The sequence below is a fragment of the Babylonia areolata genome, chromosome 29, assembly GCF_041734735.1.
Source record: "Babylonia areolata isolate BAREFJ2019XMU chromosome 29, ASM4173473v1, whole genome shotgun sequence".
Taxonomy (NCBI): domain Eukaryota; kingdom Metazoa; phylum Mollusca; class Gastropoda; order Neogastropoda; family Buccinidae; genus Babylonia; species Babylonia areolata.
The window spans coordinates 15,453,223-15,476,574 of record NC_134904.1 but is presented as its reverse complement, the minus strand read 5'-3'; the positions used below and the strand labels follow the sequence as shown (position 1 = coordinate 15,476,574).

Below are 23,352 nucleotides of genomic sequence, written 5' to 3'. Positions count from 1 at the left end.
AGTGTTGTGTCATTACAAACACAGCAGATAGATGTGTAATGGCACATTCAGTGTGTCAAGTCATTTCTCCGATTGGAGACATCATCATCATCATCATCATCATCATCATCATCATCTATCATCATAAATAGAAAAAAAAAGCTGCTCTGTGAATGATGCCAGTCTTTGAACAAGTTAACATTTCACACTGCTCCTTGAATGGTGCACAATCAGACTTGTTGATGAGTGCACATTCATGCTGTGTTAAAAGTGCACTTTCATGCTGTTAACAGTACACATTCTTGCTGATTTAAAAGTCCATTTTCATGCTGTTAACAGTGCACATGCATATACATGTATGCTGCAAAGTGAACGTTGCACATTCAAATTACCGTGTCAACAATGCACATTCACAGCTCTATTTTTTTTTTTCTCTCTTTTTTTTTAAGGAGTGTAAAGTGCGTGCCACCTCAGATTTGGTGGGTGGAATGTGTCATAGCGCAGTGCAAACAGTATTGTCCCCTCACGTCATCATAGTGGGATGTGTCACACTGTATTGTGAACCTGTGTGCTTCACCTCATGTTCAGTTTATCTGGATTCTTCGTGTACTGTCACATCTACTAAAAACCACTTAAAAAAAAAAAAAAAAAACCCACAAAACATAGTTCATGACACAGCATCCCAACCATTTTAGCTCCTTTTGGCAGATAAGACCAGGCCATGCTGAGGATGCCAGCCATTCCTGCTTAATTCATCATCCCCAGATTACAAAAAAATCGTAAAAAAGGAAAAAAACAACCAAACAATACTTCAAAACCAAACAAAAAAATACATTAAAAAAGGCCATATCGACAAATAACACTGTAGAATGGGCAGCTAGTGCCCGTCCCAGTGTTTACATCTCACTACTCAATCACCAGAGCAAAACAGCATAGACAGTACATCATAGACTGCAGAAATGAGAAAAAAGTGTCAAGGCTTGCTTGAAAAAAGAAAGGAAAAAAAACCCAAACAAACTGGGAAGGCAGCAAAAGGAGACAACAGTGAAGAAAGAAAAAAGGCAGAAACAAAGAGAGTGATAAAAAAAAAGAGGAGAATTTTCCGCACAGAATTTCCAGAGGGCGGGGATGCTATTTATACTGAAAGACCCCCGGTATCCCCACAGGGGCAGTCTGTCTGAGTGGAATGTGTCATTCGGCAATATAAATAACGCACATAGCATCACTGTATCTTAGTGTAAAGTATCATTCTGAATTATAAAAAGTGCACATCGCCTCGTTTTATCTGAGTGGAATATGTCATTTTGCAATATAAACAGCACACATGACCTCAGTTTATCTGAGTGGAATGTGCTGTTCTGCAGTGTGAACAGAGCACGTCTTCTCAGTTTATTTGCGTTCATCTGATCAGAGTGTGTCACAGTGTTTTGTAAACTGTGCATGTCACCTACGGTTGTTTCAGTGGAGTATGTCAAATGCATTCTGCAGTGTAAACATTGAACACTTATTTATTTGTGTAAACACAGCCTGGGTTACTATTGTGTGTAAAACATTTACACATTTACATGGAGATGTGAACAGTGCACATTTACACCGAGATGTGAACAGTGTAGATTTGCACGGAGATGTGAACAGCGCACCTTCACACCAATGTTCATGAACAGTGCACATTTACACTGATATGTGAAGAGTGCACATTTACACTGATATGTGAATAGTGCACATTCACAATGAGATGTGAACAGTGCACCTTCACATGTGCACTAATACGTGAACAGCACACATTTACACTGACATATGAACAGTGCACATTTACACTGATATGTGAATAGTGTGCATTTACACATGTACATAAACAATGCACATTTGCACTAAGATGTGAACAGGGCACCTTGACACTAATATGTGAACAGTGCACATTTACACTGATATATGAACAGTGCACATTTATACTGATATATGTGAACAGTTTACATTAAAACTGATACGTGAACAGTAGATACTAAAACATATGCAAACAGTTGACAGTGCACATTAACACTAGTATGTGAACAGTTTGCATTAACTGAAATATGGACAGTGCACATTGACACTGACATGTTTACAGTTTGCATTAACACTGACATGTGAACAATTGCGCTAACACTGAAAATTATGTGAACAGTGTACCTTGATACATATATGGACATGGCATCTTGACATGGATAAATGAACAGTTCGTGTTAACACTGGCATGTGAACAGTTTGCATTTACACTGACATGAATAATGCATTTGACATGTGACAGTGCACATTGTTTCTCCTCCTCAATCTCCATCGAATCTTCTCCATGATCTCAGTAGCATCTCCTCCGTGATATCTGAAGCATCTCCTTCATGATCTCCATAGCATCTCCTTCATGATCTCAATAGCACCTCCTCCATGATCTCAATAGCATCTCCTCCATGATCTCCATAGCATCTTCTCCATGATTTCCATAGCATCTCCTCCATAGTGTCTTCATGAGCTTCAAGGCATATCCTTCATGATAATCTCTTCCATGATCTCCATGGCTGATCTCCTTTACATCTCATCTATGATCTCCACAGCATCTCCTCTGTGATCTCCACAGAATCTCCTCCATGATCTCCATTGCATCTTCTTCATGATCTCCATAACATCTGCTCCATGATCTCCATAGCATCTCATGATCTTCATAGCAGCTTCTCCATGATCATGTTCTCCACGATCTCCATAAAATCTCCTCCATGATCTCCATAGCATCTTCTTTAATGTGATCTCCATAAAATCACATCCATGATCTCCATAAAATCTCCACGATCTCCATAGCATTTTCCCCACGATCATCTCTCCATGATCTCCATAGCAGCTTCTCCATGATAGTATCCTTCATGACCTCTGCAGCATCTCTCCATGATCTCCATAGCAGCTTCTCCATGATAGTATCCTTCATGACCTCTGCAGCATCTCTTCCATGATCTCCACAGTATCTCCTTCATGTTCATCTCCTCCATGATCTCTACGACATCTCCTCCATGATCTCCATAACGTTTCCTCCATGATCATCTCCTCCATGATCTGTGCAGCATCTCCTTCCAGCAATCTCCGTAGCATCTCCTTTACGACCTGACCTGCCAGAGCTGGTTCCTGCAGCCGGAATCCTCCTGCAGTGCCAGTGTCACCTCTAGCGTTCACTGCCCCTCCCTCACCCATCCCTTCCCTTGCTGTCTTGACGTTCACCGATTGTTCACCACACCTACGGTGTGTCAGTCCTGATTCACCTGTTCCCAGTTCACTTCTTCCTGACTGGCCTGTTCCTGAATCCGACGTTTATTCCTGATTCACCAAATCACTTGACTGGTGTTTCTGTCTGATCTGCCTGTTCCCAGTTTGTATATGTATAGATGGTGCTCATCAGTCAACACTACTTGCACACCTTCCCCCCAGTCCATACAGTTCTCAGCTTCTCCAAAAGTTTGTTGTTGTTGTTGTTGTTGTTTTGTGTCTGTGTGCATGCCTGTTTGTTCTGTTTGTTCAGTTGGAGGCCTGAGCATTTGTATGTGCGCACAAATGTGTTTGATGCTCATCTGTGTGTGGGTTGTATGTGTGTGTCTGTGAAGCAGGCATGTGTCTGTTTGAGAAAGAGAGACACAGAGAGAGAGAGAGAGAGAGAGATGGAGGGAGAGGCTGAAAAGGTGAATTAGGAACGGCAGGTAGGCAAAACAGGACTTTTAAGAGTCCAAACTCTCATGAGGGTGAGGGTGTGGCAGCACTGTCAAGGAGTAGGTGGAATCAGGGGGATAGGTGAACTGGGAATAGGCAAAACAGTCCCTGCTGCTCAACATCCTACAGGCTGGTGTTCCCAAGTCTTCTCTCTGCCCAGTGTGTTTACTGTGTCACCCCCCCACCCCCGCACCCACCCCCCCACCCCCGCACCCACCCCCTCCTCAGCTCTCCCCCCCCCCATCCCCTCCCCCCCGCCCCCCCGCCCCCTCCCAGGTCATGGTCGATTTTACTGCAGGCTTGAAATATGAGGCTGTGTACATAAGTGAAAAATGCCAGTCAGTTCAGTTGATCTGTAGCTTTTCTGTTCACAATGATGTTATGAAATGCCATTTATGCGATAACGTTACCTGCATTTACTCTTACCAGTATTGATTTTGCTTCTGTTATTATCAGTAACCTTATCAGTGGTAATATTCTATTAATTTTTCCTGGTTTGCTTCTGATTAGACAGATGTACCAGATTTTGCTTGGTATTTAATTATTCCTTGTCTAATAGGTCTCATAATTTGATCAAAAAATGAAATAGACAAAATAAAAATAAATTTTTTTTTATTTTTAAATGAGGCTGTGTACTTCTTGTCTTTTGTAAATGGACTGGTAAGGATTTGAGTGGATTTTGATAAGAATAATAATGATGATGATGATGATAATGATAACAAAAACAACAACAATGATAATAGTAATAATAGTCTCTATAATCATATTGATAATAGTTATTGCAATGATAATAATAATGATGATGATGATGATAACCATGATAATAATAATGATACTACTACTACTACTACTACTACTACTACTACTAATGATAATGATAATAAAAAATAATAATGATAATGATATCATCATCATCATCATTTCTACATTTTGAACTGGTGCATTGTGTGTGCGTGTTTCTGGGCCTATGTATTGTTTACAAGAGCAAGTTTTGTGTGTGTTTTTTTCCCCCTTTTTTTCCCATTTTTTTCAGCATGTCTATGTTAATATGTGTGTGTGTGTGTGTGTGTGTGTGCGCGCGCGCGCGCGTGTGTGTGTGTGTGTGTGTTTGCCTCTGTGTGTGTGTGTGTATGTGTGTGTGTGTGTGTGTGTGTGTGTGTGTGTGTGTGTGTGTGAATTTGTAAATATCATTACATTACTCATGTCACATGGATGTGTCTTGTAAGTATTGTTGTCACCGTTCAGTTCGGGGCACAGCAGAACATGTTCATATTTTGCGTAGCAATGGGGTTGGGTCGTTGGGGCTGGGTTGGGGGTGGAGGGGAGTGGGATGAGGGGTGTTTTGGTCTGCCATCTTCTGAAAGCGCTTGAATGATATGTGTAATCTGAACTGGTAATGACTCATGAAGAAATGTGTATACAGGTCCACCTGTGTTGTGTTGTTGTTTTCCCTGACCATGACATGCTAAAAGCGCCCGCCTTTGAGTTGCTTATCTAGAGTACGAGTCAGTGGAGCAAAAAGAAAGAATATGTGTATTGTATAATGAGTTTTCTTATGGCTCAGTCACGCTGAGTGTGCATGGGCCGTCTGTGTGCTGAGTGTGCTGTCTATATTGAGCAGCATTTTTTTTTTTTTTTTTGATTTCCTGTGTCACAGAGACATGAGGGATGGGTGTCATTTGCTTCATTACTGCATTGAGTTCACGCAAGGGATGTGTCATTATTACTCATTGCCCATTTTCCAGTGACACGAGAGACGTGTTATCACCGTGTTACCACAACATGAAGGAAATGTCATTACTGTGTTACAGTGACATGTGAGAGATGTGTCATCACTGTGTTCCAGTGACCTGTAAGAGATGTGTCATTGCTGTGTTACAGTGACATGTGAGAGATGTGTCATTACTTTGCCGCATTGGCATGTGAGAGATGTGTCATTACTGTGTCACATTGACATGCAAGATGTGTGTCATTACTGTCTTACGGTGACAGGTGAGAGATGTGACATTACTGTGTTACTATTGCATGTGAAGCATATGTCATTACTGTGTTACAGTTACATGTGAGAGATGTGTCATTACTGTGTTACAATGACACAGAGATGTGTCATTACTGTATTACAGTGACATGTGAGAGATATGTCATTACTGTGTGACATTGACATACTAGGGATGTGTGATTAATGTGTTACAATGAAATGTGAGAGATGTGTAATAACTGTGTTACAGTGACATGCAAGATATGTGTCATTACTGTGTCACATTGACATGTTAGAGATGTGTCATTACTGTGTTACAGTACAGTGACATGCAAGATATGTGTCATTACCCTGTCACATTGACATGTTAGAGATGTGCCATTACTGTGTTACAGTGACATGTTAGAGATGTGTCATTACTGTGTCACAGTGACACATGAGAGATGTGTCATTACTGTGTCACAATGAAATTTGAGAGTTGTGTCGATACTGTGTTACAGTGACATGTGAGAGATGTGTCATTACTGTGGGACATTGACACACCAGATATGTGTCATTACTGTGTTCAGTGACCTGTGAGAGATGTGTCAATAATGTCTTACAGCACTTGACATGTGAGAAATGTGTCATTACTGTACGTCACAGTGACATGTGATAGATGTGTCATCACTATATCACAGTGAAAGATGTGTAATTACAGTGTCACAGTGACATAACAGAGATCTGTCATTAATGTGTTACAGTGACATGTGAGAGATCTGTCGTTACTGTGTTCAGTGACATGTGAGAGATATGTCATTACTGTGTCACAGTGAGAGGTGTGTGATTTCTGTGTCACAATGACATGTGATAGATATGTGTCATTACTGTGTGTCACAGTGAGAGCCATGACATCATGGATGGCCACGTGTGTCGTGTGTTCGCCCTACAGTACAACGTCAACCACCAGAACATCTTTATCTCTGGTGGCTGGGACGATACTGTGCAGGTTTGTGTGTGTGTGTGTGTGTGTGATTGTGCACCTGCAAGTACATGTGTGTGTGTGGGTGGGTGGGTTTTTATATGTTTGTGTGCATGTGTGGGTGGGTGGATGGGTGGTTGATCGATTGATTGATATGGATACTTATATAGCACCTATCCTCGGTCAGAGACCAAGCTCTAAGCGCTTTACGAAAACGGAGTCATTTGCACAACAGGCTGCCTACCTGGGTAGAGCCGACTGACGGCTACCACTGGGCGCTCATCATTCGTTTCCTGTGTCATTCAATTAGATTTCAGGCACGCACACATACACGCTCACACAGACGTGTAACATTTTACGTGTATGACCGTTTTGTTTATTTATTCCGCCATGTTTTCAGGAGTGTGCATGTTGGGTATGTTCTTGTTTCCATAACCGACCAAACACTGACATGGATTACAGGATCTTTAACGTACGTATTTGGTCTTCTGCTTGCCTATATAAAGGGGGTTTAGGCACCAGCAGGTCAGCACATATGTTGAGCTGCGAGATCGGAAAAATCTCCACCCTTTACCCACCAGGTGCCGTTACCGAGATTCGAACCCAGGACCCTCAGATTGAAAGTGTCTGTGTGTGTGTCTGTGTGTGTCTGTGTCTGTGTCTTTGTCTGTGTGCATGTACATGCATTTGTGCGTGTTTGATTATGCATGTGTGCTCATGTATGTGTGCATGTTTGTGAATTTATTTTTGACAGATGGTACCATTGACAAGTGATAAATAGTTGTCAGATTGTTAATGGGTCAACAATAAAGTGCTCTTAGATCATAAATCCTAACTGAATCTGAGCTGAACTGTGACATAATTAGTGTGTATTAAGGCACTGATGACCATTGAAAGTGGAAAATATGAACACCAATGGGAAGTGAGAGAATGAACGCTGAAGAACCCCTGTCAAGCCACAAGCAAGTATTATATCAACAGTGATAGACACTGACGAGTCACAAATATTGACAGATGTCAAATAACGATCTTACTAACCATGAGCTGTGGCATATTGATGGATGCGATATTGGCCAAAAAGATTGACAGATGATGACTATGTTATGCATCATATACATTGATGGGGGATTAATGTGTTGAAGATCATGAACATGATCATGAACATTGACTAATGATGAACATGATATACGCAGTAAGCACTGCCAAATGTGTTGTACATTGTTAACATTGGCAGATGAGAAATGTTTAAAAATTATTAAAAAAAAAAAAAACAAAAAAAAACCATGTTAGAGACAATGGATCATTGACAGATGATGAAATGGTGGGTGAGCAACAGTGATCGATGCTGAACTTTGACAGACGATGAAGATTAGTGATAAACGAATGCTGATCAAAGCATTTGACAAAGGTTGGGAACTGGCAAGCAATATGGATTAGACAGGAAGAATCAGCGATGGATTCTGAATGACCGAGGGACATAATACATGGATGCGGAGCTAAAGAACTGGAATGACTCAGATGTACTTTGTCGTCTGTTTCAGTACTGGGATGACAGGGAGAAACACTCTATCAAGTGAGTAGGTTTGTCAGTCTGTATGTGTGTATGTTACCATGTCTGTTTGTTGATGTAAGGATGTCTGTATGTGTGTATGTTACCATGTCTAGCTGTTGATGTAAGGATGTGTCTGTATGTGTGTATGTTACCATGTCTGTTTGTTGATGTAAGAAAGTGTCTGTGTGTGTGTGTTACCATGTCTAGCTGTTGATTTAGGGATATGTCTGTATGTGTGTATGTTACCATGTCTGACTGTTAATGTAAGGATATGTCTGTATGTGTGTATGTTACCATGTCTAGCTGTTGATGTAAGGATGTGTCTGTATGTGTGTATGTTACCTTGACTGACTGTTGATGTAAGGATGTGTCTGTATGTGTGTATGTTACCATGTCTGACTGTTGATGTAAGGATGTGTCTGTATGTGTGTGTGTGACCATGTCTGACTGTTGATGTAAGGATGTCTGTATGTGTGTATGTTACCATGTCTGACTGTTAATGTATGGATGTGTCTGTATGTGTGTATGTTACCTTGTCTGACTGTTAATGTAAGGATGTGTCTGTATTTGTGTATGTTACCATGTCTGACTGTTGATGTAAGGATATGTCTGTATGTGTGTATGTTACCATGTCTGACTGTTGATGTAAGGATGTGTCTGTATGTGTGTATGTTACCATGTCTGACTGTTGATGTAAGGATGTGTCTGTATGTGTGTATGTTACCATGTCTGACTGTTAATGTAAGGATGTGTCTGTATGTGTGTATGTTACCATGTCTGACTGTTGATGTAAGGATGTCTGTATGTGTGTATGTTACCATGTCTGACTGTTGATGTAAGGATGTGTCTGTATGTGTGTGTGTTACCATGTCTGTTTGTTGATGTAAGAATGTGTCTGTATGTGTGTATGTTACCATGTCTGTTTGTTGATGTAAGAATGTGTCTGTATGTGTGTGTGTGTGTGTGTTACCATGTATAGCTGTTGATTTAAGGATGTATGTGTGTATGTTACAATGTCTGACTGTTAATGTAAGGATGTGTCTGTATGTGTGTATGTTACCATGTCTGACTGTTGATGTAAGGATGTGTCTGTATGTGTGTATGTTAACATGTCTGACTGTTAATGTAAGGATGTCTGTATGTGTGTATGTTACCTTGACTGACTGTTGATGTAAGAATGTGTCTGTATGTGTGTATGTTACCATGTCTGTTTGTTGATGTAAGGATGTGTCTGTATGTGTGTATGTTACCATGTCTGACTGTTGATGTAAGGATGTCTGTGTGTGTGTATGTTACCATGTCTGACTGTTGATGTAAGGATGTGTCTGTATGTGTGTATGTTACCATGTCTGACTGTTAATGTAAGGATGTGTCTGTATGTGTGTATGTTACCATGTTTGACTGTTGATGTAAGGATGTGTCTGTATGTGTGTATGTTACCATGTCTGACTGTTGATGTAAGGATGTGTCTGTATGTGTGTATGTTACCATGTCTGACTGTTAATGTAAGGATGTGTCTGTATGTGTGTATGTTACCATGTCTGACTGTTGATGTAAGAATGTCTGTATGTGTGTATGTTACCATGTCTGACTGTTAATGTAAGGATGTGTCTGTATGTGTGTATGTTACCATGTCTGACTGTTGATGTAAGGATGTGTCTGTATGTGTGTATGTTACCTTGACTGACTGTTGATGTAAGGATGTGTCTGTATGTGTGTATGTTACCATGTCTGACTGTTGATGTAAGAATGTCTGTATGTGTGTATGTTACCATGTCTGACTGTTAATGTAAGGATGTGTCTGTATGTGTGTATGTTACCTTGACTGACTGTTGATGTAAGGATGTGTCTGTATGTGTGTATGTTACCATGTCTGACTGTTGATGTAAGGATGTCTGTATGTGTGTATGTTACCATGTCTGACTGTTAATGTAAGGATGTCTGTATGTGTGTATGTTACCATGTCTGACTGTTGATGTAAGAATGTCTGTATGTGTGTATGTTACCTTGTCTGGCTGTTGATGTAAGGATGTCTGTATGTGTGTATGTTACCTTGTCTGACTCTTAATGTAAGGATGTGTCTGTATGTGTGTATGTTACCATGTCTGACTGTTAATGTAAGGATGTGTCTGTATGTGTGTGTGTTATCATGTCTGACTGTTGATGTAAGAATGTCTGTATGTGTGTATGTTACCAAGTCTGACTGTTGATGTAAGGATGTGTCTGTATGTGTGTATGTTACCATGTCTGACTGTTAATGTAAGGATGTGTCTGTATGTGTGTATGTTACCATGTCTGACTGTTGATGTAAGGATGTGTCTGTATGTGTGTATGTTAACTTGTCTGGCTGTTGATGTAAGGATGTCTGTATGTGTGTATGTTACCTTGTCTGGCTGTTGATGTAAGGATGTCTGTATGTGTGTATGTTACCATGTCTGACTCTTAATGTAAGGATGTCTGTATGTGTGTGTATGTTACCTTGTCTGACTGTTGATGTAAGGATGTGTCTGTATGTGTGTATGTTACCATGTCTGACTGTTGATGTAAGGATGTCTGTATGTGTGTATGTTACCATGTCTGACTGTTAATGTAAGGATGTCTGTATGTGTGTATGTTACCTTGTCTGGCTGTTGATTTAAGGATGTCTGTATGTGTGTATGTTACCTTGTCTGGCTGTTGATGTAAGGATGTGTCTGTATGTGTGTATGTTACCATGTCTGACTGTTGATGTAAGGATGTCTGTATGTGTGTATGTTACCATGTCTGACTGTTGATGTAAGGATGTGTCTGTATGTGTGTATGTTACCATGTCTGGCTGTTGATGTAAGGATATGTCTGTATGTGTGTATGTTACCATGTCTGACTGTTGATGTAAGGATGTGTCTGTATGTATGTGTGTATGTTATCTTGTCTGACTGTTGATGTAAGGATGTCTGTATGTGTGTATGTTACCATGTCTGACTGTTGATGTAAGAATGTCTGTATGTGTGTATGTTACCATGTCTGACTGTTGATGTAAGGATGTCTGTATGTGTGTATGTTACCATGTCTGACTGTTGATGTAAGGATGTGTCTGTATGTGTGTATGTTACCATGTCTGACTGTTGATGTAAGGATGTGTCTGTATGTGTGTATGTTACCATGTCTGACTGTTGATGTAAGGATGTGTCTGTATGTGTGTATGTTACCATGTCTGACTGTTAATGTAAGGATGTGTCTGTATGTGTGTATGTTACCATGTCTGACTGTTGATGTAAGGATGTGTCTGTATGTGTGTATGTTACCATGTCTGACTGTTGATGTAAGGATGTGTCTGTATGTGTGTATGTTACCTTGTCTGGCTGTTGATGTAAGGATGTGTCTGTATGTGTGTATGTTACCATGTCTGACTGTTGATGTAAGGATGTGTCTGTATGTGTGTATGTTACCATGTCTGACTGTTGATGTAAGGATGTGTCTGTATGTGTGTATGTTACCATGTCTGACTGTTGATGTAAGAATGTCTGTATTGTGTATGTTACCATGTCTGACTGTTGATGTAAGGATGTCTGTATGTGTGTATGTTACCATGTCTGACTGTTGATGTAAGGATGTGTCTGTATGTGTGTATGTTACCATGTCTGACTGTTGATGTAAGGATGTGTCTGTATGTGTGTATGTTACCATGTCTGACTGTTGATGTAAGAATGTCTGTATTGTGTATGTTACCATGTCTGACTGTTGATGTAAGGATGTCTGTATGTGTGTATGTTACCATGTCTGACTGTTAATGTAAGGATGTGTCTGTATGTGTGTATGTTACCATGTCTGACTGTTGATGTAAGGATGTGTCTGTATGTGTGTATGTTACCTTGTCTGACTGTTGATGTAAGGATGTGTCTGTATGTGTGTATGTTACCATGTCTGACTGTTGATGTAAGGATGTCTGTATGTGTGTATGTTACCTTGTCTGGCTGTTGATGTAAGGATGTCTGTATGTGTGTATGTTACCATGTCTGACTGTTGATGTAAGGATGTCTGTATGTGTGTATGTTACCATGTCTGACTGTTAATGTAAGGATGTCTGTATGTGTGTATGTTACCTTGTCTGGCTGTTGATGTAAGGATGTGTCTGTATGTGTGTATGTTACCTTGTCTGGCTGTTGATGTAAGGATGTCTGTATGTGTGTATGTTACCTTGTCTGGCTGTTGATGTAAGGATGTCTGTATGTGTGTATGTTACCTTGTCTGGCTGTTGATGTAAGGATGTCTGTATGTGTGTATGTTACCTTGTCTGGCTGTTGATTAAGGATGTCTTAATGTGTTTACACACACACACACACACACACACACACACACACACACACACACACACACACACACACACACAAGTGGAGTGGGTTTTACTACAAAATTTTGTAAGGGATAACTCCCATGCTCCATGGGTTCTTCTAAATACATGCAGCGCACGTGACTTTGGTTTATTTGTCTCATCTGAATGATGTGAATGAGTGTCAGCAGGGTTGTGGTGTGCTTAGAACCGCGTCAGTTTCAGTTTCCCACGAAGGCATTACTGTATTTGGACGAATCCATATATGTACACCACATCCGCTAGGCAGATGCCTGACCAGTTGCATAACTGTACTTGCTAGTTAGACATTGAGTGCGTGCATATATAATTGTGTACCTATCAGCGTGGATTTCTTGTGCAGAAGTTTGCCACACGACAACACTTACATTGCCATGGGATCTTTTGTAGTGCGCCAAATGTGTGCTGCACACGGGACCAGGGTTTATACTCTCATCCGAATGACTAGATATTCAGTCTGATTTTTCCAGTCAAACTTGGGGAGGAAAAGACGAGACTGGGAATGGAACACAGCCAGACCGTCACGGACACTGCATTATTATTGGCAGATAAACGTTATAACCATTCTGCCACCTCCCTACATTGTCTGGAGAGCAGGCAGTAGGGAGAGCAGTGTGGTGAGTAGTGTGCAGGAAGTTTCACAGGCCCCACATATGCGACCTCCCTACATTGTGTGTAGAGCACATAGTATAGCAAGCGGTGTGGTGTGGTGAACGGTGTGCAGGAAGTTTCACGGGCCCCACATATGCGGCGATGCACTGGACATCGATCCCCAGCACAACCACATCCTGACAGGGTCGTGGAGGAAGAACACGGTGCTGCAGATCTGGGACTTCGCCATGGCCGTCAAGATCAAGGACGTGCCCCAGGACTCGCTCAATGCCAGTCAGGTATGTGCGTATGTCTTGTATGTGCCACACGCTGTTCTTGTGCAAGGGTGCTGGTTTTTAGATGTGTGTGAATGTTTTATGTTTTGACTATTTGAGTGGAGCTGATATACACTTTTTCCATGTTTTATCTGAAGCCAAGCACTCAGCTGGCTATGATGACCTTAGTTTTAGTTACAGCGCATGCCATAAATGGATGACAGTTTTACTGCAGTGATTGTGTCCAACCATTTACATGCTGATGTAATTCATGTGGCGCAACGCCATTCAAATTTTGAATAAAAGCCCCTGTTGGCCAGTCAGTCTGCATAGGTGTTGCATTGGAATACATGCTCATTGTGGCACACGGTCAGCTGCCTGACATTCTACTGCATTGTCTCCTTCTTATCTTCTTTTTTAACGCCTTGAAAACCATCCAGTGAACAACAAAATGAGCAGACCCACCAAGAGCTGGCTGAAAAGAGGCAGCTTCATCCACCAGTCAAGATGCCCCCAGTCTTGATGGAACATGAAGCAAAGCCTATCCCGGCAAATGTCACCCACCCATCTTGGAAGAGGCAGGTGTTCCCAACAGTCGTCACCAGCATTCCTGGAGTGGAGAAGAGAGGAACACAGTCAGACACCAAAAGGAAGACCCTGGCCATGGAGTACATCTGCAACCAGTACCCCCAGGAAGACTGGACCCATGTCTTTACAGATGGCTCTGCCACAGAAGCAGTGAGGGATGGTGGAGCTGGAATCTTCCTCCGATACAAAGACGGAGATGAAGAAATTGCAATCCCAACAGGAAAATACTCCACCAACTTCCAAGCTGAGCGAGAAGCCCTCTGTGAGGCAGCCACAACAGTCTCGCAGAACTCCACAAGAACAACAGGGCAGGTGGTGGTGTTCTCAGACTCTCTCTCCGTGCTCCAAGCCCTCAAGAACTCCCGCTGCAAAGAACAGAGCCATCTCACTTCAGCCCTTGTTGCCCTGAGTGCCAGAGTGGAGAAAGTGGTGATAAAATGGGTACCAGCACACTGTGGCATCAGAAGCAACGGAAAAGCGGATATTCTGGCAAAAGACAGTGCACAGAAGGAGCAGGCCAACAAACTGGTGTCATACGATGAAATCAAGACAATCATCAAGGCACAGCAAGGAATAAAGTGGCGCCTCCAGCACCCCAAATATATAACCCATTAGACAGATACCATTTGCTGGAACGATGGGAACAGGTCAAGATCTTCCACGGGAGGACTGGACACAACTGCCTGCTCCACCACATGCACACAACATTTGGCATTGGACAGAGTGGAGAGTGTCCTTGTGGTGAGGGACCAATGACAACCGACCACATCCTTCAAGACTGTAGGACGCATGCAGCATCCAGGAGGAAGTACTGGCCAACACCAACAGCAGTGGAAGCCAAACTGTGCAGCACCCTGGAGGAGCTGTGACGGACAGCAGCCTTCATCAAGGACACTGGCCTGCTCATCTAATGGGAGGCAAACGAGGAAGAAAAAGAAGATGTTCTTTTTTTTTCTTTCTTCCCTAACTGTTGTAATAGAACAATAGAAAAACCCTTTGTGACTGACTTCTATATGCCCCTGGCCTGTGCAAGGAGCTTTCTGTCCTTTCACTTTCTATCCTGTTTATTCTCTCTATCCTTTATCTCTTTTAGTCCCTCAGATTCATTCATCCTTTAAATCCTTTATATATACCACCCCATGGTTGACAAACTTGGCATCGCCGACAGGATTGATCCAAGGATATTCTTTTAATGTTTGAATTAAAAAAATATTTTAAAATTCCAGTTCAAAACAACAATAATCCCTTTCCACTCGTTTTTTTTTTTTTTTTTTCATTTGGCGCTGCGAGCAGGATCAAACCATGCATGTTCAGTTCAGAAGCAAGCAGTCTTGTCCCCACCTTCTTCTTGTCTTTTACTTTTTTTTCTTTTCTTTTTTACCTCCTTTAACTATTGTAAAATAAAACAGTAGGAAACCCTTTGTGACTGGCCTCTATATATCATTGGCCTGTGCAAGGAGCTTTCTATCCTTTCACTTTTTATCCTGTTGATTCTTCAATCCTTTTAAATCCCTTATGTATATACCACCCTGGTTCACGGCTACAAAACTGGTGTCACCAACAGGATTTTCCAAGGATATTCTTTTAATGTTGACATTTTTTAATGCTTTTATCCAGTTCAAAACAGCAATATCCCCTTTCCACTCAAAGGTTTAAGTGGTTTTAAGGTTTACATAGGGACACTTAAGAGTAGCTTCTTGTGTCAGTGTCAGTGTCAGTGTCAGTGTCAGTCAGGTTTCTGTCTGTTCTGCACAGTCTGTGCCACAAGCCTGTGTCATTGTCAGTCAGGTACCTGCACTGTCTGTGTCACAAGTCTGTGTCACTGTCAGTCAGGTCTCTGTACTGTCTGTGCCACAAGTCTGTGTCACTGTCAGTCAGGTCTGTCACTGTCAGTCAGGTACCTGCACTGTCTGTGTCACAAGTCTGTGTCACTGTCAGTCAGGTCTCTGTACTGTCTGTGCCACAAGTCTGTGTCACTGTCAGTCAGGTCTCTGCACGGTCTGTGCCACAAGTCTGTGTCACTGTCAGTCAGGTCTCTGCACGGTCTGTGCCACAAGTCTGTGTTACTGTCAGTCAGGTCTCTGTACTGTCTGTGTCAGAAGTTTGTATCACTGTCAGTCAGGTCTCTGCATGGTCTGTGCCACAAGTCTGTGCCACTGTCAGTCAGGTCTCTGTACTGTCTGTGTCAGAAGTCTGTGTCACTGTCAGTCAGGTCTCTGTACTGTGTCAGAAGTCTGTGTCACTGTCAGTCAGGTATCTGTACTGTCTGTGCCACAAGTCTGTGTCACTGTCAGTCAGGTCTCTGTACTGTCTGTGTCAGAAGTCTGTGTCACTGTCAGTCAGGTCTCTGCATGGTCTGTGCCACAAGTCTGTGCCACTGTCAGTCAGGTCTCTGTACTGTCTGTGTCAGAAGTCTGTGTCACTGTCAGTCAGGTATCTGCATGGTCTGTGCCACAAGTCTGTGTCACTGGCAGTCAGGTCTCTGTACTGTCTGTGCCACAAGTCTGTGTCACTGTCAGTCAGGTCTCTGCACGGTCTGTGCCACAAGTCTGTGTCACTGGCAGTCAGGTCTCTGTACTGTCTGTGTCAGAAGTCTGTGTCACTGTCAGGCAGGTATCTGCACGGTCTGTGCCACAAGTCTGTGTCACTGGCAGTCAGGTCTCTGTACTGTCCTTGCCACAAGTCTGTGTCACTGTCAGTCAGGTCTCTGCACGGTCTGTGCCACAAGTCTGTGTCACTGTCAGTCAGGTCTCTGTACTGTCTGTGTCAGAAGTCTGTGTCACTGTCAGTCAGGTCTCTGTACTGTCTGTGTCAGAAGTCTGTGTCACTGTCAGTCAGGTATCTGTACTGTCTGTGCCACAAGTCTGTGTCACTGTCAGTCAGGTCTCTGTACTGTCTGTGTCACTGTCAGTCAGGTCTCTGCATGGTCTGTGCCACAAGTCTGTGCCACTGTCAGTCAGGTCTCTGTACTGTGTCAGAAGTCTGTGTCACTGTCAGTCAGGTCTCTGTACTGTCTGTGTCACTGTCAGTCAGGTCTCTGCATGGTCTGTGCCACAAGTCTGTGCCACTGTCAGTCAGGTCTCTGTACTGTCTGTGCCACAAGTCTGTGTCACTGTCAGTCAGGTCTCTGTACTGTCTGTGTCACAAGTCTGTGTCACTGTCAGTCAGGTCTCTGTACTGTCTGTGTCACTGTCAGTCAGGTATCTGCACGGTCTGTGCCACAAGTCTGTGTCACTGGCAGTCAGGTCTCTGTACTGTCTGTGCCACAAGTCTGTGTCACTGTCAGTCAGGTCTCTGTACTGTCTGTGTCACTGTCAGTCAGGTATCTGCACGGTCTGTGCCACAAGTCTGTGTCACTGGCAGTCAGGTCTCTGTACTGTCTGTGTCAGAAGTCTGTGTCACTGTCAGTCAGGTATCTGCACGGTCTGTGCCACAAGTCTGCTGCTTAATCCTCTATGTGCTCCAGATCTGTGCAGCAGTTTGTCAGGGATGGGTCTGGTGACAGCAGTGCTGATAATGCAGGTGATTATGTGTCACGGACGTCAGTAGTGCTGATATTGTGGCTTTACTTCGTGCAGGATTGTGTGTTGTTCATGATGAAGATTTCAGTGGTGATGATGATGATGAAGATGATACCACAGTTGCCCTGCGAGTGGTGGATGACATGGATGAGATGGAGACAGTGATGACAGTGACGATGCTGGTGATGTTGCAGTTGTACTGTGCTCAGTGGCTGGGCAAAGACAGCATTATGTGTGGGGGCAACGACCTCAACATGGCACGCATGATCGACCGCGGCACACTGAATGTGAGTCCCACACTGATACACCAATCAGACAGCTGTTTGCAGTGCGAATTTCGTTTGTCTGATTATACAGGAATTTTTCTCACTCTGTCTGTGTGGAACTTATGTCAGTGTGTGGTACATCTTTGTGTGTGTGTGTGTGTGTGTGTGTGTGTGTGTTTTCTGTGCATAGATGTATGTGTTTGTCTGTCTGTGTGTCTGTGTTGTCTGCATTTGTGTTTTGTCTCTGTGTGTATGTGTGTGTGTGTGTGCATGTGCACATGTGTTTGTGTGTGTGTGTGTGTGCAGGCCTGTGCAAGAGGTGGTCTGGACTGGATAAGAGAAAGAGAGAGAGAGAGTGTGTCAGAGACAGAGACAGAGAGAGAGAGAGAGAGGTCTTCTGAGGAGAGAAGGAAGGCAGGTTACAAAGACCAGGAAGCTGTGAGAGACCAGGGGGTGGTGGGGGTGGGGGTTCACAGATGATTAATTATCCAGGAATGACACAGAGACAGTGGTGATGTGTGTGTGTTTGAACAGACAACAGGAACGCTGGTCGATCTGCCTCAAGGGGTCTACTGCATCGACAACGACCACAGCCCCCACCAGCCTCGCATCGCTGTGGGCTCCAACCGCTTCATCTATCGTCTGCAGAGCAGCAAGTCCAACTGAACAGAACCCTGTGGGCGTGGACATTGTGTGTATGTGGTATGTCGTCTGTGGTGTGTGTGTGTGTGTGTGTGTGTGTGTGAATGTCTGTGCAGTGACTGGAGCAGCCAGCCTGGGGTTATATTAGTATGGTGTAGTATTGTATAGTATAGTATGATATAATATTGCGTTGCATTGCATTGTATTACATTGTGTTGTATAGTATAGTATTGCATTGCATTGTATTATATTTTATTACATTCTGTTGTATTTGATTGCATTGTATTGTATTACATTTTCACTGTGGTGTATTGCATTGTATTGTACTGTACTGCTCTTTTGTCAGAATAGATTTCTCTTTGTGAAATTTGGGCGGCTCTCCCCAGGGAGAGCGAGTCATTACAGTGCAACTCCACCCTTTAAAAAAAAAAAAATTCCTCTCCTTTTTTTCTGCCTGTAAGTGTATTTGTTTTCACATCAAAATGGATTTTTCTGCATAATTTGGTCAGGGGCAACTTGTTTGATGCCATGGGTTATTTTACATGTGCCAAGAGCATGCTACACACGGGACCTCTGTTTACCATCTCCTCTGAATGGCTAGCATCCAGACTTCTGCTCATGGTCTGGCTAAGGGGGAGAAAATACCAGCGACAGTAGGCTGCCACTGCCCTGTGTGGTACAGAGGTGGTGACTGCGCGTTGAACAGACAATAGGAATGCTGGGTTTGGGGAGCGTGTATGTAGTGGGGGCCACTGTGGCTGATGGCTATCCCCCCCACCACATGGCCTAAGTCACTTATATCCTGTTGCAGGGTCCACGAGGGTCTGGGTTTGAATCCTGGTCTCGTTTTTATCCGAAGTTTGACTGGAAAATCAAACTGAGCGAACAGCCATTCAGATGAGACGATAGACGGAGGTCTTGTTGCAGCTCGCACTTGGCACACTAAAAAAAAAGAACCCATGGCAACGTAAGTGTTGTCTTCTGGCAAAAAAAAAAAAAAAAAAAAAAAATCTGGTGAGAAATCCACTGTGATAGGTACACAAAATTAATATAACTCTGCATGTGCTCATGGGTTACGTTGCTGTGGCATAACATACGGATTTGTCCAAATGTTGTAACACCCTGAGAAACTGCAGATGGTTTACTGTTCACTCACTGTTTTCTGTCTTGTGTTTAAGGTTTCTTTGGGGGAGTGGTGGGCATTTTGGTTACTTTTTCATACTCATAGACACATATATACATCCATTGATGCACACACACACACACACACACACACACACACACACACACACACATTGTTCTTGTTTTTTTTTCCTCCTTTTTTATGCATGAGCAAGAGAATGTGTCCTTCCATTTTTTGTTGTTGTTGTTGTTGTTGTTGTTAAATTCTTGCTGTCTGTTTTTATTTTAGTTGCTTAATTATTTTAGTTCCTGTTCTGATTTATCAATATATACCTGTTTGCACAACTTGTTGTTCCTGTAAAAAAATGAGCAGAAGAGAAAAGTTGTGCACATATGAATATGAAATTGGTGTGAAACAACAACAACAACAAACAACAAGTAGTTAGGGAACAGGGGAGTAGGTAGGTAGGGGGGTGGATGGGGGTAAAGACAATTTGATTTGCTGGGAAGTGGATGACAAGGGAAGCTGTTTTTTTTTTTGTGAAGAGTACATGTACTCTTTTCCATAGAACATTGTCCGGCAGGCCCCAGATTGACCCCGGAGGAAAAACTCAGTGGGGGAGAAGGAGAGGGGTGGGGGGGCGGAGGGGTACTTGAGGCTGTTACACCAGACACTGTGCCACTCTCCTCTCCTGAACCTCAAATCATAATATGATCAGTGCTGCTCTTCTTGCGCCTCACACCACAGACACTGTTCTTGTGGTTCCATCAGTTTTTACAGGATGAGAGCAACTTCCTCCAGTATCACACTGGGGGGAAAAAAAGTGCAGTATTTATTTATTTATTATTATTGTTATTTTTTTAATATATATATATATTTGTTGATGAAACGCACAAAGTTTTCAGTTGGTGTGATCCCTATGGTGGCAACGTTTTACCAAGAAACATTGTTCCCATGTTACTGGAAATGTTCTGATTACTCAGCATTAAAAAGATAATAATAATGAAAAATATAAAGCAGGTGTGCTAGAGGATTTAATTCCTCTGAGAAATCTTGTTTGTATGAGTTTTGTGTTCTGTAGATAAAAAGGCAAAGTTGCCTGTATTAGATGAAAGAAGTAAAGACAGTCTGTGACATAGTTTCTTTAAAAAGCTTTCTTTTTGCCTCAGAGGTTGAATTGCTCAAAATTGAGGGTGATGCTTTCAGTTGGAACAGGTGCTTTTATACAGACTGTATATCTACCACCGATAGGCCTCTGATGCTGGATCAGTAATCTGTAAGTTGAAGAAATATTGAGGGAATGTGAGTCGAAACTGGATCTATAGCACTAACAAGTGGGGGAATAACAGTAGAGTATGGATAGCTGGGTAATGTAGACAGATGGATGGATTGTTTTGATGATGTGTGAAACACCTGGGTAATGTGGACAGCTGGATGGATTGTACTGTCTGTACTGGAGCGGGAATGAATGACCATTTAGTGGATGTTTGTGTGCTGGCAAGACTGTTTTAACAGTATTCCTTTGTGTTTGTTAGGTAAGAGGGTATACAACAGTGATGGATGATTGTGGGAAGAAAATGGACACATTTACATGCACTTGTACACACATCCATTTGCACACTCTCTTACACCTGGGACGTCACATGCACTCATGTGCATGTGTACACACACACACATATGAATATATCATTCAGGTGTGTTTGTGTATATATGTACTTTGAAAACTTGTATCTTGCAAGAAATAAAAATATGCTTGTTTCAGCTTAAGTTGTCTGCATCAATTACGAAATTGCACTTATTTATTAAGTCTTCAAGCATGGTTTTTACTCACAGAAGGTACAGTTATTTTAGCAGATATGTTTGATTTTTATGCAATGTGATTTTTCGTGCTTGACTTTTGTCATATTTCTGTTTTGAAAAATAGAGGATTTCATATCAAACTGTCATGCCTCTGTGTGTGTATGTATGTGTGTGTGTTGATACAGGCTTGTCCAAAACAGGTCAGCATATGGACAGACATGTTGTTGACGCTATTATGCACATATACTAAAGGGACCTCCCTGTTCCCCATCAGACACTGCTAGCTGCATGAAAAATCGTCGAACACAATAAGGCCAGTCATTTGTGTTCTCATATATCATACTGCAATATTCATGACTCACAACCTTTTTTTTCCATGATAGACTGTTTTGTTGTTGTTTTTTCTCCTTTTAAATTATTCTGGCATATGTGAAATTGACAGAAAAGTTGCATATTATCTCCATCTTCCACCACACTTGGCAGATTCTTCAGGAACCGGCGGGAAAATAAAATAATTACTTTATACTGAGCATGAAGCATGTCCTCGTGAAATGTTGTCTCTTTATCAAATACCTCTAGCATCCTCGTTCATGTTTCAATTTTTAACCAAAGTAAAACAACTGATGACAGCACACACACACACACACACACACACACACACACACAGAAGACTTATATAACAAACTGAAGATGTAAAACTGAAGACAGCAAACAAACGAAAACATGCATGCACAGGTATGCACAGTGAGAGAGACAGACAACAGATACACAGACAGACAGGGGAGGCAAGAGTTCACCGATTAGAAATTTATTCTTCATCATGATGTAAAAGTTTGTGATAAGTCTCTTCACATGTCTACAGTAAATATATATATATATATATATATATATATATATATATATATATATATAATTTCTTCAAGCAAAATTATCAATGAAAGTTCAAACTAACCTCTTAAATTTCAGACTGACAGTACTTTTGCATTTACTTTTGCCGTTGACTATGAAAGAAAATCCTGAAATGTGGGCACTTGTCTCTGAATGATTTACTAAATGTCGACATCATGAAAGAGAGATGCAGTTTGATCATGTGGCTCCCCCTCACGACGATCGGTCCGGGATCGATTTGCCCATTCTGTTAATGCTATGACAGTGATAGAAGAATCGCTGACTGACCTGCCCGATATCGCGATTGTGCTCGGGTCAATACTCAGTTCCTTAGAACTGCTTCTATGTGCACTTGACGCTTTTGCTGCATCTTCTTTGGTGACGTCTGATGGCACTTTTTCTGAAGGTTCTTGTGTTGGTTCGTCTGCAGGAACAACTTCAATGGATGGTGTTGTAGGCATTTGCTTTGGCCCTGCTTCCGTTTGATCTGCGGGCATTCCTTTCGACGACAGTCTGGATGCTGGATCAACAAGCTTCTCACAAGGCGCCGGCGTGAGCGGCCCTGCCAGTGGTGTTTCTGTGGGCATCGCTTCATCCGGTTCCTTTGAAGAGGACTGTTTGTCAGCTATTGTGGATACGTCTTTGGGAACTTGTTCTGAGGACACGGAGGATCCTTCTCCGGGAGTCTTTGTTGTAGTTTTGGCTTGCAATTGCTCGTCTGCAGTCTTTAAACCAGAGGCACCTTCCTTTGGTGATGTTTTCATCGGACCAAGGGCTTCCCCAGGTAATATTTTTGATGATTCTTCTTTAGACAGCTTTTTTTTAGTTATCTGGCCAGGAGATTCTTTTGTCATTTCTTTTGCTCCAGTTTCTGAAACGGTGTTTTGTTGTGATTCCATAGGTACCTCTTCAAGATTTTTTTTCACTGGAGTTTTTTTGATAGAATCTTCTGAGCGTTCTATTTTAGGAGTTTCATCTGCAGGTACTTGTTTGAACGATTTTTCTGTGGGTTCAGTTTCAGGTGTTTCTTCTTTGTGCTCTCCTTTTGACGAGTCTTTTGATGGAGCTCCTGAGGGCAACATGTCACGTGCTCCTCCTTTGGGCAACTGTTCACTTG

At 42.3% G+C, this 23,352-nt stretch overlaps 1 protein-coding gene across 1 annotated transcript in view; it reads left to right on the top strand.

Annotated features, from left to right (window-relative positions):
- LOC143302268 (WD repeat-containing protein 89 homolog) overlaps window positions 1-20,064 on the top strand; it is a 29,615-nt gene extending 9,551 nt beyond the window's left edge. Inside the window, exons 5-9 of the mRNA XM_076616861.1 lie at window positions 6,560-6,668; window positions 8,183-8,214; window positions 13,266-13,431; window positions 17,711-17,803; window positions 18,317-20,064. Of these exons, the coding sequence (XP_076472976.1) occupies window positions 6,560-6,668; window positions 8,183-8,214; window positions 13,266-13,431; window positions 17,711-17,803; window positions 18,317-18,448 (532 nt within the window). The 3' untranslated portion in view covers window positions 18,449-20,064. The remainder of the gene's footprint in view (window positions 1-6,559; window positions 6,669-8,182; window positions 8,215-13,265; window positions 13,432-17,710; window positions 17,804-18,316) is intronic.
- Window positions 20,065-23,352: the final 3,288 nt, after the last annotated feature.